The 19,140-nt window shown below is 40.5% G+C and overlaps 1 protein-coding gene across 1 annotated transcript; it reads right to left on the bottom strand.

Moving 5' to 3' along the window:
* Nucleotides 1-12,320: 12,320 nt before the first annotated feature.
* Dkk1 (dickkopf WNT signaling pathway inhibitor 1) lies at nucleotides 12,321-14,842 on the bottom strand. Its single transcript, XM_013017131.1, has 4 exons — nucleotides 14,597-14,842; nucleotides 14,161-14,323; nucleotides 12,838-12,981; nucleotides 12,321-12,706 (listed from the first exon to the last, which is right to left on the bottom strand). Exons 1-4 carry the CDS (start codon nucleotides 14,840-14,842, stop codon nucleotides 12,453-12,455), a joined length of 807 nt encoding a protein of 268 aa, XP_012872585.1. The 3' UTR covers nucleotides 12,321-12,452.
* Nucleotides 14,843-19,140: the final 4,298 nt, after the last annotated feature.

The following is a 19,140-nucleotide window of genomic DNA, read 5'->3' as shown; positions in this document are numbered from 1 at the left end:
AGAGAAAAGAGAAAAAGAGAGAAAGAGAGAAAAAGGAAGGAAGAAACATCAAAAGCTTTATTGCCACTGGACGTTGAAATATATGCTATTGGGGCATGGATGTCTGCCACAAGCTTTTTAGTTCAGCAAATTTTAAGTGTCCATTCCGTGAATGGAAAACACTGGTTTTGAATTCCACTCTGTGTTCTGGGAAATGTGTGAAGTTGGCACAGAGTAATGTTAATACTAGTGTTAATGTGCATGTTCCCTCTTGGATCATAAATTTCTCAGTTACAAGAGTATTTAGTTGGCACTTCACTGGAACTTGCTATATTGGGCTGCTCATGAATCAGATGTGAAAACTTATTTTAAGCCTCTCCTTTTAACTAATATGCAGTTGGAATACATTTTGCACAACTCAAAGGGGGATGGTGTAGAGATGTTTGGAAATTTGTATTATTCTTACTCCTTTTCCCTTCCCCATTCAGTAATAAACTTGCTATTGATAGTTGGTGTGGAGGAAAGATGCCCTGACTAAGAAAGACCCAGGACACTGCAATTTTAGCTGAAATCCTTTGAAGGCAAGTTCAGAGTAATGAAGTTCTCTGCTTCAGTTTTCAGATTAAACATGATGTTTCATAAATCTGTTCCAAGATGAGAGAAAAATATCATTTCTGCTATTTTCAAGAAGACAAAAACTAAGGCTTGTGGTTCTCAAACTTGCCTAATTGGACTCAGCTTTCATTCTTTTAGAGATTCCAAAACCTAGACTATATCGCAAATCAATCACTCACCAATTTCTGCAGAGAATCAAAGTCATGTGAAGTTTCTGAAGTTCCCCTAGGTGATTTCAATATGAAGACAAGTTTGAGGATCACAGACAAAGGGCATTCCCAGAATCTGTCTTAGTTAACCTTGGGCTATGTCAATTCTGGGGTTCAAAACATTCTATTTCCCTTTACAAAAAGTAACTTCTCTAAAATTAAAAGAGCCTTTCATAGGGAATTTTCATGGACATCCAAGTCCAGATGCGGCAATGTGGTTATGAACACTTTATCTCAGTAATTGTGAATTACAATAGAATGCAAGATTGTTTTTCTTTAGTGGAAATCAGGAAAAGTCAAGCTCTTGGTCAAGGTTTGCTAAAGCCATATGATCATTTTGTAAGACAAATGACAAATTATATGGGAGCTTCATGTAACAGGAGAAATGACTTTGTAATATTAAATATGTTATGATTCATTCTTGGTTTAAGATTATACTCATAAAAGTATAATAGTTTACAAAATGTAAGGAAAGTGACAAGTGATAAAAAGAAAGTATTTTGTCTGAGTTTTATTTAATTACATTATTTTGCCAGTCCTGGGACTTGAACTTGGGGCCTTGGCCCTGTTCCTAAGCTTCCTTTGTTTAAGGCTAGCACTCTATCACTTGAGCCACAGCACCACTTCCTGCTTTTTCTGTTTATGGGGTACTGAGGAACCATACTCAGTGTTTTATGCATGCTAGGCAAGCACTCTACCACTAAGCCATCTTCCCGGCCCCTACATTATATTATGTATGCTAAAATTAGGTAGTTAGGAAATAAAATATAAACTTTATATAAATAGCATTCTAAAATTTTAATTCATTTAAATAGTTCCACTTACAGAAAAGGTAATGAACATATTTCCAGGGTCATTTATTATAATTATATGTTTTATGAATAAAACAGAGATAAATTCATGCAGGGGACACCATAGGAATTACTGTAATGCCAAACACAAACCTAGGAACTGTGAGTCAAAAAATACATTAGATAGAACCAAGAGTTGGGCACTGATGGCTTACGCCTGTTATCCTAGCTATTCAAGAGGCTGAGATCTGAGGATTGCAGTTTGAAGCCAGCTCCAGCAGAAAAGTCTGTGAGACTCTTTTTTTCTTTTGATTGTGAAAATACCATACAGAGGGGTTACAATTACATGGGCAATGTAATGAGTACATTTCTTATCAAGCATTGTTGCCTCCTCCTTTGTTTCCCCTTCCTATCCCTTCCCATCTCCCCCATCCCCTCCCCGATTCATTGATGCAAAACTTCTGTGAGACTCTTATCTCCAACTAACCACCAGAAAATGGGAAGTGGAACTGCGGTTCAAAGTGGTAGTGTCTTAGTCTCAAGCAAGAAAGCTCAGAGACAGTGCCTAGACCCCAAAGCAAAACAGAAGAAAAAACAAAAACAAAATCTAGTTTCTTATACTCATGAATATTACAGTTTGATGAGGATGATATTCTTTTAATAAATAAAATTTTAAACTATTTTATTAACATTAGAGTAGGGGCTGTGAGGATTTAGGGCATTATATAAAACCTGACTCGGCCTGGGATAGAATAGTAGGTGGATATATCAGCCTCTTCACTGATACCATAATGCTTCCTGAGACGAAATGGGTATTAGGAGGAAAACAGAGTGACCCAATAATGATTGTCATTTGTTTCCTCTTCTGTTTCTCTCATTCCAAACTTGAAATTAGGTAAAACAAATTTTTACAAAGAAGCATCTTCAAGCATACAGAATAAACCCTTACAATTCCCCACCTCACCCCCCCTCCAAAAAAAAGAAACCCTACCATTTTTATCAGTATTAGTTTAAAAAAACCTTTGGAAACATAAACATCCATATACTACTTCTCCTCCTGTTGTTTCTCATCTGGGTGACATAAGGATATCTATTTACTCCTAAGCACCTCCTCTTCTCTTTGCTTTGTTAATATAGTGAGCATGTGTCCACATCTGCCTAGAGAGTGACAAAAATCACATGAACTCATCCGTTTGTCTGAGCTTGAGTGCTGTACTGGTACCTGTAGAACACCTCATCGAGAATTTATTTTTCTTCACAAAGACCCTATGTGGCCATATTGTTGGGAGTGAAGCATTTGGATCAAACGTTAAGTAGCCATGAATTCCAACTAGATGTCCATCAGCAACCAAGAGAAAGTATTTACATGCAGACTTTGAGATCAAATCCCAAGAGTTGCTACTTCACTAGTCCTGGCCAAGGTTGCAGGAATCCATAAGCCATCAAGATAGGGACTGATGACTCATGCCTGTAATCCTAGCTACTCAGGAGACTGAGATTCAAGGATTGAGATTTGAAGCCAGCTTAGGTAGAAAAGTCTATAAGATTCCTATTGCAATTAAGTACCAAAAAGTCAGAAGTGCAGCTGTGGCTCACGTGGTAGAGCAACAGCTTTGAAAGAAAACTCTAAACAAGTTAAAAGGCCCTGAGTTCAAGCCCTAGGAAGGTAACTTCCAACAATTCCACCCCCGGCCCAAATAAAGGTAATGAGCTGAATCAGGAATCAATGATTAATTACCCATAAAAATTATCAGGAAATATGCCTGAAAGATCAATCACTCCTTGTGAAACGTCATATATGGTCATACATGGGAACACCTTGCTTCTCAGAATGATGAGCTCCTCGTCAGATTTGTGCTCTGAGGGAAAAAATAAACCACCTAAGAAACACTAAATTTAAATATCTTTCCTCTGTGAATGTCTCATGTTTTAGCACTTTGAGGATGAATCCATGTTATCATTATAGCTGGTTTTCTTCTGAAAGTTGGAACCACTCAGTCCTCATTTGTTAATAAATAGCAACTGGCAGCCCTAAATGTAGTGACTATCATACAAGGTAGAATTTGAAGGATGGGTTTGAAAAAACAACCTATAAACAGTATGAAACATAGTACATATAATGTATAAAGGTGATTAGGTTTCTGGCATGAAATGCCAGTTACTTTAGTTTTGTGGGGTTTTTTTTAAATTCTTTTACATAATGTTATTGCTAGTGCAATATTACTGTGCTAAAAGCTTCCCCCAGATGAGAGAAATAACATGGTAAGTTAATGTTGTACATTTTTTTCTGAAATGAGCCACTTAAATTTTCTCTCTCTAATCCAGAAAGACTTCTATCGCTGAATTATATGACTTCAAAGACACACCTTAAGCTTTATTTGCCTACGTTTCCCCATCTATAATGGTGGATGATAAATATGCATATCCCATAGTGTTATTGCCAAAATGAAACAAGCAAGTACACATAAAAAACAACCAAGTTGGGTCTGGGAAAGTGGCTCAGTGGTAGAGTGCTTGCCTTGCATGCATGAGGCCCTGGGTTCAGTTCCTCAGCACCACATAAGCAGAAAAGGCCAGAAGTGGAGCTATGGCTCAAGTGGTAGAGAGCTAGCCTTGAGCTGAAGAGCTGAGGACAGTGCCCAGGCCCAGAGTTCGGGCCCCATCACCAACCAAAACAAAAACAAAAAAAGCAAGTCTCTGCTAGCTGAGGTACTTTTATTGTTGCTATTATTTGTTTATTGGTTTGTTTGTTTGTGGTACTAGGGTTTAAACTCAGGGCTTCATCTTCACTTGGCTTGTTTACATGCTTGGCTAGAACTCTATCATTGAGCTACAATCCCAGACCATTTTCCTAGATTTCTAAATAATGACAAGTGCACAGTTTTTCCTTCCCCCCTTCCTGCTATAGAAGCAAGAAATGAACTTTGGTGAGTCTTTAATACTTGGTTTGCCAAACTTTATGTTAATTGTATTCATAAGCTTCATCTTTTCCCTTCATTCCTTCGTTTTCCTTCCAAATTCTCACCCTTGACAGGCTTATAACAGAGAACTACCACTGTGAAAACTATATAAAGGCCTGAAATTGTGGGTCACAATAAAATTTTAATTTAATTTTATTTAGGGGTGATGTCAGCGAGGTTATTATAAGTAAGATAATGAGTATATTTCTTGTGGAACATTGTTACCACCTCCTTGTTTTTGCCCACTTTCCCTCCCCTCCCCCACTCCTCTACCTCACAAGTTGTAAGATTCCTTTCCAACCTAGTGTCTTGTGAGTATCACTGCTGTCCTTTGTCTCACCATTTTGTTACTCCCCTCCCATTTCCTAAGTCAGATATATGTATATAGAAGACACAGGGTACCAAAATTTAAAAAAAAAAAGTAGATTTATTCAAATATGTTAATGAGTGTACCATTATTCTAATTGTCTCTCAATGAATAAATTGACTTTCCCTTTTTAGATTGAGACCTTTGCAATTAAAGACTCCTCTCAACTAAGTAATGTTATTGACAGGAAGTGAGAATGCTAATTGCTTTTAAAGCATATTTCATTATCTCTGTTAGGAGCTGCAGATAAGAAGCACCCATTCAGTGAAGGTACATGCAAGAACATATGCAGGTGCACATCCCATTGGCCAACTTCAGTCATGTGACCACAGCTAACTGCAAGGGAGTCTGGGAAATGTTCTTAGCAGGAAAGCACAACTGCTTTGGTGATCAACTAACACACTATGACACAAGGTGTTCATCAAGAAGGACAAGTATGAAAGGATGCTGTACAAAAGGTTTGGTGGTAAGACTCAAAACAACAGGTGTACTGTGATTGAAGCATGCCTATAATCCCATCACTCAGGATGCTGAGCAAGAGGATCTCAAGTTTGTCTGAGGCCAGCCTGGTCTTCATAGGGAGGGAAAGGGAAAGGAGGGTAGTGGGTAACCAGCTCTCAGGATTGGATATTGTTGAGCTAGCATGTAATAAGTCTGGCTATTTTCTTACAGGAAAAAGGAAACTGTCTATGGAGCTAGTGTGGGTAGAGTGAAAAAGAGAGCCAACACAGTAGGGTTAATAAAGCAATAAAGTAATTGTTAGTATGTAAAAAAAGTTGGTTGCTCAAATTTTCTGATAAAAGACTCTCTTCAGCACATTAGAAGTCATTGCTTATTTGTTTGCTTTAACATTTTCTGCAGTAGGCCATCTATACGTCAGGATATGACAGAGCTTGGCACTGCTTGATGGAGAAGATAACTGAGACTGACAACAGAGCTGAAATGTTCGCAGCTTGAAGAACAAGTAATTTCAGCTCTCTTCCTTGTCTCCAGCTTTCTGCTTACATTAGCTATGAAATTCTATCTCCCTGCTAGCAAGATTATAAGCCAAGTTGTCTGAGCGTTTAAATCGTGCTGACAAGAAGAGAAGGGTGAGGCTTCCTGTCACAAATAAAGTTGTCTAAACTAAAGGCCAGGTCCTCTAAAGTGATTTATAGATCTGGGTGATGTGTGTACCCTGTCAGTCAGTTCATCACAATTCATAACAGTTGACAATGTAACTATGAACACAAGAAGAAAACATATAGACACAGAAGAAAAACGAGTGCATCTATCAGAACAAGATTGTGATTTTTTTCCTACCTCATGTTTCCTTTTTGGCATATTCAAAGTTGTTGGTTTTAAGATAGTCTGTTGTGTCATACTCCTAATGAAATTGGCACAATTTCTCATTCATTCATTATTCCTTCTTCTCAACAAGTACTTGGGTAGCTCTTCACAGAGCTGGTTCTCCCAATCAATACTTCTTACATGGAAAAGAATATGGCTTGTAAACAAACAATATTTACTTTTCTGTAGTTTTAGGGAAATTCAGGAAGTAATAACCAAGAACAAATGGTATATTTTTTTCTAATCAGAATGTGGGGGATGTGAGTATCAAGGCATGCTGAATGTGAAGGAGAATTATGAGGTAAATGCACATTCTAGTTTTACCTTTTGAATTCATTGATAATAATTATTTTGATTGGTTGTTACAGAAAAAAAATGTTCAAGAATGAAATTAAATAGTTGCCATAATCCGACTTTCCAGATAAGTCATGTAGTTGGCTTAGACATTCTGTGTTCCTGTAAGCAGTTCAAATCATACTCTACGATCTTTAAAATATATTTCTTCAAATATTCAAAGGTGGAGGATTCTGAACACTTTTCCTATCATTTTAATGATTGTGAAATGTTTAAATGATGTACATAATTTATCTAATCTGTTTCATATTGTTGGACATTTAATTCATTTATGCATTTAATATAATTGTACATAGGCATTTTTAAATTATATGTGCTTTTCTTCTTAAAATAGCTTTCTAGCTATAAAATTATTAGTGATTTTACATTTTAACCATATGCCAAATTTCCTTTGAAGAATGTAATGCTAATTGAAGCTGCCACTAATAGAATATGAGATTGTCTGAATTTTAACTCTTTGCTGAGTAGATAGATATCATCTCTGCTTTTCCCTACAAGTAATTTGTTTAATATTTATGATAATACCTACAAAATAAATGTACTGTACAAACTTTAAAAATGTCATGTACTTATCCTTGTATTGTATTTTGGTATTAGCACTAAAATATACATTTCAAGATGACACTTATGATTTTTCTTACAGAACAATTATGAAAATACAACATTGTGATTGCACATCTTAAACTAGAACCCATAGTTAAACTAGTCACATGTTTACAAGTATGATTCAGAAATTAAAAAGTATGATTCTGAAACATAAATTATTCCTAGGCAGCTCTATTGTATGTTTTCTAGCTTTGGTTTACACACATACATACACCCATATTTTCAGTTATGAGAAATTGAAAATCAGTTATGATAAATTCTGTGCTATCATGTATCTTTCCTGTAAAAGTTCTTCAGGAATCAGTCAGCAATAACTAAAACCTGTAGTACAAAAGCCAGCCCCCAAGGCAGGAAGATAAAAAGCAACATGGACTATAGTATATTAGAGAATACTAGAGTTCTACTCTAGTATAACACCCAAAGCATATATTATTCTTCCCCAAATGAGGACTTCTAGCTTGGCCTGCCATTGTCTTCGGGACTAATTTCATTGTAGGATTTAAGAAGGTGGATATTTTAGCACTATCAAATACATTTAGATGACATGCTTATTTTGGGTTCACTAGACTCCTCTTAGTGAGCTAGTGAATTGACATGGCCAAAAAGGGCAGATCAAACTTGTATTTTCAAAAAGAAGCCAAAAAAGCTTTATCATCTAAATTCAAATGACATATATGTGCAACCAAAAGATGTGATGTCTAACAAAAGCTGGTACTTCTAATAATACAAAACAGCATCTCTTCTTCTAGTACATAGATTCTTCCCAGAATTCTAAACTCATGGAAAAAACTCATACTGACTCATTGCTGTCATGATGAAGCATTGGACTGTCAAGCACAGGTAGATCAGATGGAGGGACATCTTAGTATTCCTGGTTCCATAGCTACTGCAATCTACATTTCAATAATTACCGTACCTCCTCCCTCATTCCAGTGGGCATAAAGGTGCATCTCTTGTTGTTATAATTAATAATCTGCTATCCCTGATCTTCATTCATAGGAAGAAAAAGAAATGTGTATTGCTAGAGTAATCTTCCAAAGACAACAAACCTCTCCTCAATCCAGCAGTTTCTCTCATCTGCTTTTAATCTGGACTTCAGAGTGCCAAAAATATGTGTAAGGTTTCAATAGAAGATCCCTTTTTATATAAATCATTCTTTTTTCACAAGGAGAAAGTTGTGAAACATTATAACTTGCAGTACAGTGTTCTGCTCAACCAAGCCTTTTTGTCTTCTGCCAATTTTACATTTTACTATAGAATTTATGAACCAGTTTATAGAAGCATGGTTTGATCATAACTGCACTCTAAATGTAATTTGAAGTTGGAGAGGTGGGGAGGGAAGTGATTGTAGGGGAAAACAAAGGAGGGGGTAATAATTCTCGATAGGAAATGTACTCATTACCTTACTCATGTAACTTTAACCCCTCTGTACAGTATCTTTACAATAAAATATACATTAAAATAAAGATAATTTGAGGACAGAGACATAGCTAAGTGGTACAGTGTGTGTATATATATACATATACATATATATTTAGCTACAGTATATACATATAAACATATATATATATATATATTTAGCATGTGTAAGGACCTGGGTTCAATATCTAGCATGAATAAAATAATTGTATGTTTAACAATATTTAGACACTATGGCATACTACTTTATTTTACAGTATTTTGGACAAAAATAAAATAAAAATAAAATCACCAGGTGAAACCATTGAAAAAATTCTAGTACATTTTTGAAAAGAAGAATTTTCTCAAACATAATTACTTGGATATAAGGTTTGAACTTGCTTGCTCAACTATGCTCTACCACTTGAACCATGCTTTCAGCCTAGCTTTTTTATCATTATTTTTTTAGATGAACTCTTATGTACTGTTCTTCTCTGCCTGGTCTCCATGTCCAGAGTAGATTTACAGATGTGAACCACCAGCACTAGCTCCAAACACAATTTCTTTAATCCCAACTCTACCTGTGACAACTCCTGGAGGAATTGAAGCAATGTCGTCCTTACTTTATAACTTTTAACAGTAGTCACTATGATTTACGAATAAGAGTTGGTATGCTTCAAGCTAAAGATATCTTATTTTTTCCTTCAGCAATGCTGTTGCCACCTGATTTCTTAACTGGAATGAGTTTTTGTCTATTCTTCCTGGACAACAAATTATATTAGCAAAAGTCAGAGAAGTTTCCCTTTCATACCCACTTCACTTTATCTGCTGTGAAATATATTTTCCCTTAATAGAGAATTTTATTCTTTACTACTTTTGGATTATACTCTTTCTGTTGCTAATACCTTTACCCTTCTTTTCTTCCTTTAACTAGTTATCATCATTCAAAGACTAATTTGTGAGCTGGGAAGGTGGCTCAGTGGTAGAGTGCTTGACTCGCATGCATGAGGCCCTGGGTTCCATTCCTCAGCACCACATAAACAGAAAAAGCAGGAAGTGGTGCTGTGGCTCAAGTGGTAGAGTTCCAGCCTTGAGCTGAAGAGCTAAGGGACAGCACCCAGGCCCAGAGTTCAAGCCCTAAGACCTGCAACAACAACAAAAAAAGACTAATTTGTTATAGATAGAAGTTGTGGTGTCTGTCATTACCCAGTACTTCATTCAAAAGTATCATGGATGCTAAAGTACACTGGAGGTGGTGAGCTTATCATTTACAACTAGACAGCCAAGCTGGCCATGTGGACCAGAGGTGAACCTGTGATAAAAGCTAAGCCAATAAGAGTCCTTAACTCTTTGGATTTGAAGCAGAGACTGAAAAGCTAAGCAATGTTGAAATCCAGGCATGGAGTTGCTTGCCTGTAATTCAGGACTCTAGAAGCCCAGGAAGGAGGGAGGAGTATGTGTTCCAGGCAGCTTGTGAGACATAGTGAATTTGAGGTCAGACTGGGCTACAGAGATAGACCCTGTTTTAAAGTGGTGGAGTAGATTTTTTTGGCTAAAAGTCAGTTTATTCCAGAGACAAAATGTGTGTCACCATAACAAATCGCATAGCATCCTGTCCTGTATGAACTACAAAGAGGAAATTATATAGACCTAATGCACCCATTAAAAAGAATTTTACCTCTTCTACTGTGTAGAATGATCTGCAGGGCACTCAGAATAGAGACAAGTACAGGGCAGTGCATGATGAATGCTAATGTAACACGCACAAAAAAGGAAATAAATGGGAAATGCTCTTATGAGTGTTCATTTTCCACCCAAGTAAATCGTCTTACAACAACAACCAAAAAAAATGTCAGGCAGGGATTATCTAAAATTTCCAGATTCCTTCCTTTGTACTATATAAAACTTTCCCTAGCTAATAAAACATCTGTAGATTTGATACTTTTTTTCTCTTTTAACTTTACAAACGATGTAGAATTTCCATCTCATGAAAGTCTCTCCTAAGTTCTCAGTTGGATGGAGGAAGAGGTAACCTTCCTCTGCTGGCTTCTCCCTCCAACACCCTTTCCCCAAATGGCCATCTGGAAAGGCCAGGACTATGGCCAACAAATTGAGAAGCATCAGGATGGAAACTCTGACCATAGCTGGTTCTTGCAGCATGAAGAGAGCTGATAGCCGGCGTCCTTTAAACTTGTGTTCCTTCCCCTCGTAAACAGAAGGACTTTCTCTGTTCCATGAAAAAGTTTTCCTGTTCCTTTTCTTTATTGTGCTTTATTGTAGACCACAGGCCTTAGATCTGGCTTCCTGGAACTGTAGGCAACAAGTACAAGTAGAAAAGGAAGTTGCTCCTGGGTGAAGTTGAGATTTCCAGACAAATGGATATAGCCACATAAATGCTTCCAGGTTCCCTCTCCTAGAAGAGCTAAGGGAAGCTTGAGTCCCATTGGCTTGAACCCTCGAAACCAAACCAGTTGTGAGAGCACAGACACAATGATGCGAAGAAACTTTTGGGACAACTGATTATCTCTTGAACCCAGCATTTTGTTTTCCCTTTCACAATATACTACAGAATAAGTATAAAAAGGGAAGGTGTTCTTTTTTTTTTCTTTCAGCAGTGTAACTATCTAATTTAGAATGCAGGCTGTGAGTTTTCTTTATAACAACTTATCCTATCCTTACCCCAATCAATAGATTACTGATTAAGCAAAATTTGTAATACCCAGTTAGCTGGCAAAAAGAGAGTGGAAGAAAAGTGTGAAGATTTGTGGTTATTCAAAAAACACTTTAAAATTGAAGTAACTAAAGTAAATCTTTTTTCATGTAAGAGTGCTTACAGTATTTCAAATTTATTATTTGGCAGTAAATTGGAACATTCTTGTTAACAGTATTTCTATATATACATCCCCTTCCTGATTATTACCAAGTAGTTTGGAATTATTTTTAGGGACATTTCCTCCCTTAGCTAGTTAGTATTGGACATTAGTAAATATTATTCACCTATTGAAAGCTATTTTTGAAAGAAGTAATATATGATTTAATGTTATAGAACCAAAATAGTTTCAGTTTATCCCTAGAGAACACGTTTTTCTTTAAAGTTACCCAATATGGTCTTAGTTTGAGATAATAGATTTTCTCTGATCCTATTAAAACATGCAGAGCTTTTATTTCTCTAGACCACACACACACACACACACACACACACACACACACACACACCCCTCTAAGATCACCGACCTGAAACTTATCTGTACTTGTAATGTGTCATGATTATATTACAGGTTAAATTTTATTTCAAAACTATCACAGCCTGCACAAAAATATAATCTAAGCACACAGGCAGTACCCTTCAAAAAACAAGCCAGTATTTCTATATTAAAGTTTAAATACCTATCACTTGTCATTCCAAGAGCTCCCAGCATTCTAAAGTCTAGATTTAAAGGGAGAGAGAGTTAGGCATGTAAGAACTATAAGCTGAAGTTATTTATTTCAATTCCATATAGAATATCAGAGTTCAGAAAAACAATCAATGTGTACAAAACTTTACATAACAAGAGAAACAAGAGACAATGCAGCACCTCTGAAGGGAAAAATAATTAAAAATTTTGTTGCATTTACAGGTTAAGTGCCACACAGAGAATTTACAACACAGTAATTTACTGCAATCACAAGGAGTTCCTTCAAGAAACGAGGGTCTTACACTCCAGATTTTTGAAAGGTATTGTCGGAATGCTTAAACGATCACCACAAAACGTGTACATTCTCAGGACTGAACTGATAAAAGTCATAAAAGATTTCCGTAGCATATATTATATAAAAGGAGTCCACTGCATTTCGGACAGCTGGCTTAGTGTCTCTGACAGGTGTGAAGCCTGGAGGAATTACTGGCTTGATGGTGGTCTTTCTGTATCCGGCAAGACAGCCCTTCTCCGCAGTAACAGCGTTGGAATATCTCCAGCCCATGGGAGCCTTTTCGCCGGTGCTTGGTACACACTTGACCTTCTTTGAGGACAGGTTTGCAGATTTTGGACCAGAAGTGTCTAGCACAACACAAGCCGGTGGCGCAGTCTGAGGATCGCAGGCAGACGGAACCTTCTTGACCTGGGGAAGGAGACAAGAGACAAAGCACATCAGTTACATGGTTACACCTGTGCCAATTCACGAAGCGAATTCGGCTGACATTTCCGTTCCGCTTCCAGAGAAGAATAAAAGGGTAAGGTCCTTCCGTCTACCTTTGGTGTGATATATTTTTGAAGACAGCGTGGTCCTCCTGGCGTAGCTATCCAAGGTGCCATGATCGTTACCAAAGCTTTCAATGATGGTTTCCTCGATTTCTCCTCGATGGAAGTGACTGTGGTCAGAAGGCACACATATCCCTAAGGAAGCCGGAAGTAGAGATTAATTTCCAAGCTGTAGAATGTTCCAGCCTTAACAGGGCTGTTCTGAAATCGGACTTCCTTGTGAACACCCTAATAGTTTAACTCCCTGGTATTACTGCAAAACTGCCCAGATAAACAGACCAAAGGATCGGCCAGTAAATCGTCTAGCCATGAAAAATGCATTCCCACGGACTCTGCTAGTGGCAGTGACACTTCTGTTCATTTTAATATTATCTTTTTATTGGGGGGAGAAAATGGGTGAAGAAATTCACTTATTTTTATCTTAAAAAAAAGAGTTCCTCTTGCCGAGGGGCTGTATGAGCACGGATGGACTGAGGAAAACGAATGCAGTGCCAGCTAGCTGCCTGGCTGATGACAGTTTCACCCAGCAGTTCCTTTACTATATAATTTCGATATTACAGAGATTGAGTTCGCCCATTCTGCACTGCCGCTGGATGCTTGGGAGGGTGGCCACCCAGCGAGTTTATTTTTAGAGACCTCTTGGGCTGTCTGAGTCTACCTCTTTGAGACATTAAAATCCTGTGGATGTGTGGCTGGGGTGGAGGGGCGGAGAGAAGAGTGCTTATTTTAAGGTGAGGGGGAGGAGGGGAGGAGCGTGGACGGAGGAAGGATGTCGGAGCCAGCCTGGATGCCAGACCCTCCAGAAAGCCCGCATAGGTGGCCAGGGAAGATGCAGTTTAGTCTGGGTTTTGGCTGACAATCTTTTGCACTTCCAGAGAAAATAAAGAAGAGACAGTTGGGCCAAAGTCGTCTTTAAGGAACGTGAGATAGGCAGATCATTGCCAGGGTTTGGTCTTAGTCTCAGAATTGCACCCCCTCCAGCCCTCATTCCTGGCCCTCCTCATTTTCTTTCTAAGATGCGCCCCCCCACCCCGGCCCCCAGGCTTCCAGAACAAGACAAACTTTTAAGGAGGAAGATGGGGCGGGGCGGGGGGTGCTTCCCAGACCTCCGGATTCAACAAGTGTAATGCAGACATTCCAAGAAGCACCTTGCAAACTTAAATCTCCTTGGCGCAGGTGGCACCCACCCCAGCTGGCCCCAGAGATACACAGGGCTTTCTTCCCCTTCTCACACAATCTGGGGTCGGGGGAGGGGTGGAGATGGAGGGGGAGAGAGTGGGGGGAGGGCTTCAGTCTACCAAGAGGGAGACTCACCGTTTTTGCAGTAGTTCCCGGGGCAGCACATGGCGTGGCGCACGCAGCGCTTGCGCCGCTTCCGGCAGGCCAGGCAGATCTGCGCGCCCGCGGCCCCCGCGCGGAGCGGGCTGGCGCAGTACTCATCCGAGCCGCACTCCTCGTCCTCGGCGCAGGGGTACGGCTGAGGGAGGGGAGCCGGAGGCGGACGGTGAGGCCCCCAGGTTCTGCGTTTACCCCGAAGCATCCCCCGACCCCCGCCGTCCAGCCCGGGGTGATCATCGTGGAGCTTCTGCGCAAGCCGCGCGCGTGCACCCCCACCCCACCCCACTGCTGCCCCAATGCAACCGGAATCTCCCACGTTCCCTCCCCTCCGTGCCAGACGTGAGGCCATCATCACACACCCCACTTCCAGGGCGCTGCATGTCTTCCCCCCCCCCCCGAATCCCCATCTCACCTGGTAGTTGTCCAGGGTCTGGTACTTGTTCCCGCCCTCGTACAGCACCCCGGGCGCCACGCTGACGGCGGAGCCGGGGTGGCCGGCAGCGCCACCCAGCGGCGGGGGCAGGTTCTTGATCGCATTGGAATTGACCAGCACGGAGTTCAAGGTGGCGCCCACTCCCAGCAGAGCCGGGTGGCCGAGAGCGGCCACTAGAAAGGCGACTGCGAATCGAGCGGCCACCCGTGCGCCCGCCACCGTCATCGCCGAAAGAATCAAGTGCAAAGAAGGCCGGGGAGGGGGAAGGAATGAATGTCACTTTGCCAACGGGAGTGGGGGGGTGGGGATGCAGGCGCGGCGGCTGCAGGGTTTGGGGGTGCAGGGGGTGTCTGCAACCTTCAGCTGCGGGGAGCGCGCAGCGCAGCTCTGCTTCGCCCAGGCCACCACTGCCGCCTTTATACCCGGGGCTGCGCGCATTCCCGGCCCCTTGGGGGGTAGACAACAAAGCCCAGGATGGGATTTCAAAGCGTTGGGAGGGGCTGGAAGGGGGTGTGTTTGTACACACGGAGTTGAAGAGGGTGTGCCCTCCCTTGGCGGCCGGGCCTCGCGCTGGGGCAGCCTGCCTAGCTGGAGTGACAGCTCGCAGGGCGCATTAGAACCCGTGGGTGATGTTAATCAACCCAGCTGGCAGAACTCTAAGAGAGCTCTGGGTCCCTCTTTTGCAGTGGGGACTGATTTTGTTTTTCAGAGTCACAAGGGTAGGCTAGTGACTGCAAAACCACTTTTTTTTTGCCCCTTTTCCTCATAGGCTGGTTTATTGTGCACACAAATAATTCTAAATTAAGCATTGAATAATATTCAGTAGCTCAGTATTAACTATCAATCTGATCGCTCACTCGAAGGCCCTAGGAAGAGGTACCCTGATTAACCCTTTAGCGACCAGATTCGGATGAAGTTCACCTCGAGGCTCTCCTCCACCCCTCCCTTTCCCTGCCACCATCAGAAGAAAAAAAAATGTGCAAAGACAGGGAAATTTACACATCAAACGAGGATAAGAGGGGAGAAGAATGAATTCTCTTTTGATGGGACGTTTAGAGAAGGAGGCGAGAGACTGACGTTTGGAAACTAGATCAGTGGTGAAGGGAAATGACCAAGGGATAATCAAACTACTTAATGTGGTTCTTTGAATCTGGTCAGTTGGGGCAGTAGATGAACTTGATTAGGCAGACACAGGAGATCAAAGTGGCCTGTAGCTGGCCAGGACAGAGTCCACTGTGCAGGGTCAGCCATTCCTGCCTGTCCTGCCAGGGGCTCCACTTTCTCAGTGGTGGGTGAATGGAGGAAGATAAGAACCCCTCAAGGCTCAGGGCCTGATTTCCTCATTACTATTGCGTATCCCAAGGCTTGAGAGAGCTTGCTTTGATCCCAACTCCTGTCTTTCTCACCACACAGGACAGAAGAATAAGTTCTACTACAGGCACCAAGGGGAGGGGGGCTGGAAGTGAACCCGAGAATTCACTTTTTATTGTTATCATTAAGAACTTATGTAAAGAGGTTACAATTCCATGTCAGGTTATGAGTGTAATGCTCCGACCTACAAGTTACCAGAGTGAATTTAATGTGAATGACATCAGTGTGTAAAAAATAATAAAGTACAGCTGGTAATACTTATGAATTACAATCATTATCTACTTAGCCACTAAAAGTACATTAGAATTAGTGCCACATCACTGTCCTTCCATTTGTGTTATAGCTAACGTCTTCATTTTCCCTTTTGGGGTGTGTTTATGTGTGTGATGGGGGGTAATACATGGTGGCAAGGTAAGGCATGAAGTGAATTCAGATATTTATGAACCAGAGGGATCATTTTTGACAATGAAGTTCAAGTTCTTACCTGGCACTGGTGGCTCATTCTTGTAATCCTAGATATTCAGGAGGCTGAGATTGGAGGAATTCACTTTGAAGCCAGTCAGTCCAGAAAAGTGTGTGAGATTCTTATCTCCAATTAACCATCAAAAAACTGGAATTGGGGGCAGGGAAGGTGGCTCAGTGGTAGAGTGCTTGCCTTGCATGCATGAGGCCCTGGGTTCAATTCCTCATCACTACATAAGCAGAAAAGGCTGGAAGTAGCACTGTGGCTCAAGTGGTAGAGCGCTAGCCTTGAGCTGAAGAGCTGAGGGACAGCGCCCGGGCCCAGAGTTCAGGCCCCACGACCAACAACAACAAAAAGCTGACAGTGGAGCTGTGGTTCAAGTGGTAGAGTGCCAGCTATGAGCAAATAAAATTAATGGACAGTGGACAGGCCCTGACTTCAAGTCCCAGTAGAGACACAAAAAAGTTCAAGTTCTCTTTATTCTAAACAGCAATTAGAAAAGGTAGAGTAATAAGAAAATTATAGTAATGAAAAGATACAAAATGCACATAACTGTTTAATAACAAGTTGGCCTTATATGTGTGAGAAAATGTGAGTTTGAAAATAGAAGAAATTACTGAAAATCACTGTTGAATAGAAAAGACTGGATGTAGTTATCCTATGTTCCTGCAACCTCTGGAATATCTGTAATTACTGCACACTGATCTGATATAATCATGACTGGGAAGGCCACCAATGGTAACCAGTGGTAGTCTAGAAGAAATAGACTCTTGAACTTGACAAGGAAATGAGATTTAGGAAAGAGTCTGTCATGGTATATGTTCTGTTTCCTGAGTTCCAAGATTCCTGCAGGGACAGTCTTCTAAGCAGTTCCTCCTCGGAGCTTTTAATTTCACTGAAGTTCCTCTCTTTCAGACTTCCATCTTTCTTGCGAAATTTCCACTGGCTTATTGAGAAATTATAGCTTGACATTATAACGTGGATTAATCCTTCTGTGTCTTTAGGTTTTATTATGAATGTATACAATGGTGTAGACTTGGCTAGTGTACTAGAATTATTTTGAGTAAATAAAATATTTAGAAACAAAGGAGAGACTTTTAAACTGTGTTTTATAAAGAGAACACCAGAATTAAAAATGCAGCAAGAGTCCCTGGGTAGATTATGGCTACCAGACAGTGGACTTGAACTTCATGTCAGTACAGAGACATTATCATGTAGAAGGGTAAAGGAATAGGAGAGTTTATGTGTCACATTGTCACTGCAAAATATTAATAATATCAATAATTAATGTGTGCAGCACTTTGGGAGTACTACAAAATCTATATAAACTATCTTAAACTTGTATAATGTTGAAATCTAAGGTAAGAAATTGACTACCTATCTGAAGAGTTGAAGTATCTTTTCTGGTCCAATTATCCTAGTAAAGTACTGCTATAGATACATTTATGGTACTTCAAAGTCCAATGTCTTTCCCTATTTTAAGAAGAGGTGGTCCGTGACTACTCTCAGCTCACTGAGAGTTTGCATTCACAAATGAAACCTATAGGCTATTTTTACCTTTGTTTGTACCCAGGTTCTTCCTGAGTTTGCCATGAGTTAAAAAGCTAATAATGAGTAGGCAACATATCTGAGTTCCTACAATGTGCCTTCCACTGTTCCTGGTGCTGCTTGTTAAAGATGAATACTCATCTAATCCATCTTCAGTTAGTCGGGGAGGAGAATTGTGTGAGGTAAACTCATTCAGGAACCTTCTTTTCCAAATGGAGAACTTTGCTTTTTTAATAGAGTCATCACCCTTTGAAAATCCTCTCCAAGTTCTGGTTTACTCACAGATATTAGCAGCAAGAAGAAGATAGGTAGAGTAGAAGGGAAGCTAGGCATCAGTGGCTCACATCTATAATAATAGGTACTAAGGTGGCTGAGATCCGAGGACCAGCCTGGGCAAGAAAATTCAATGGGACTCTTATTTCCAATCATCCACAAAAAAAGAAAGCAGTGGAGCTGTGGCTCAAGCAGCCTAGCCATGAGCAAAACAACTCAGGGATAGCCGCCAGGCCCTGAGTTCAAGACTTAGAACCTGTGCATGTGCGTGCAAGCATGCCCGTGCATGCATGCATGTGTGTGCACACACACAGGTAAAGGGAAATTCATTCTGTTAATATTCAGTGGTGCTCACTATTAGCAGTAGATCACGAAGGGGTCAATGACAGGATCCTTGTTTTTAGGGAATTATGTTATGTTGAAAAATATGTTCAGGTGGGAATAGGATCGAGTCCATCCCATCTCCAAACAGATTCTATTTTTGATACATATTGGTCCTGGAAAACAAGGGGAAAAGTCCAAGAACTATCCCCAACAAGTGTGAAGGAAGAGGAGGCGATCAGATGGTTTTCTGAGCCTCTCCAACAGCTCGAGGTAGCAGGAGCGGGACAGGCGTAGGCAGTCTATTACATTCAGTTTATTTTGTCCTGCAGAGAACTCTGACTGTTATTTGATCCACGTTTTATATGCAAGTTTAATATTAGAGTTAGAGCAGGAGAACTATGTTTACCCCAACCGATTGAACCTTGTCACTCAGCAGGGGCATTTGGCAAAGCTGTCTCATATTCTAAAGTGCTCTGTTCTAGGCACTGAATATCATCAGCCTCTTCATCCGGGAGACAAACCCACCCATAGTTTGCCATTGCAA

The sequence above is a fragment of the Dipodomys ordii genome, unplaced genomic scaffold (genome assembly GCF_000151885.1).
Source record: "Dipodomys ordii isolate 6190 unplaced genomic scaffold, Dord_2.0 Scaffold34, whole genome shotgun sequence".
NCBI classification, from domain to species: Eukaryota; Metazoa; Chordata; class Mammalia; order Rodentia; family Heteromyidae; genus Dipodomys; species Dipodomys ordii.
Note: the sequence above shows the minus strand (reverse complement) of the source record. Positions and strands in the feature narration are given on the sequence as shown.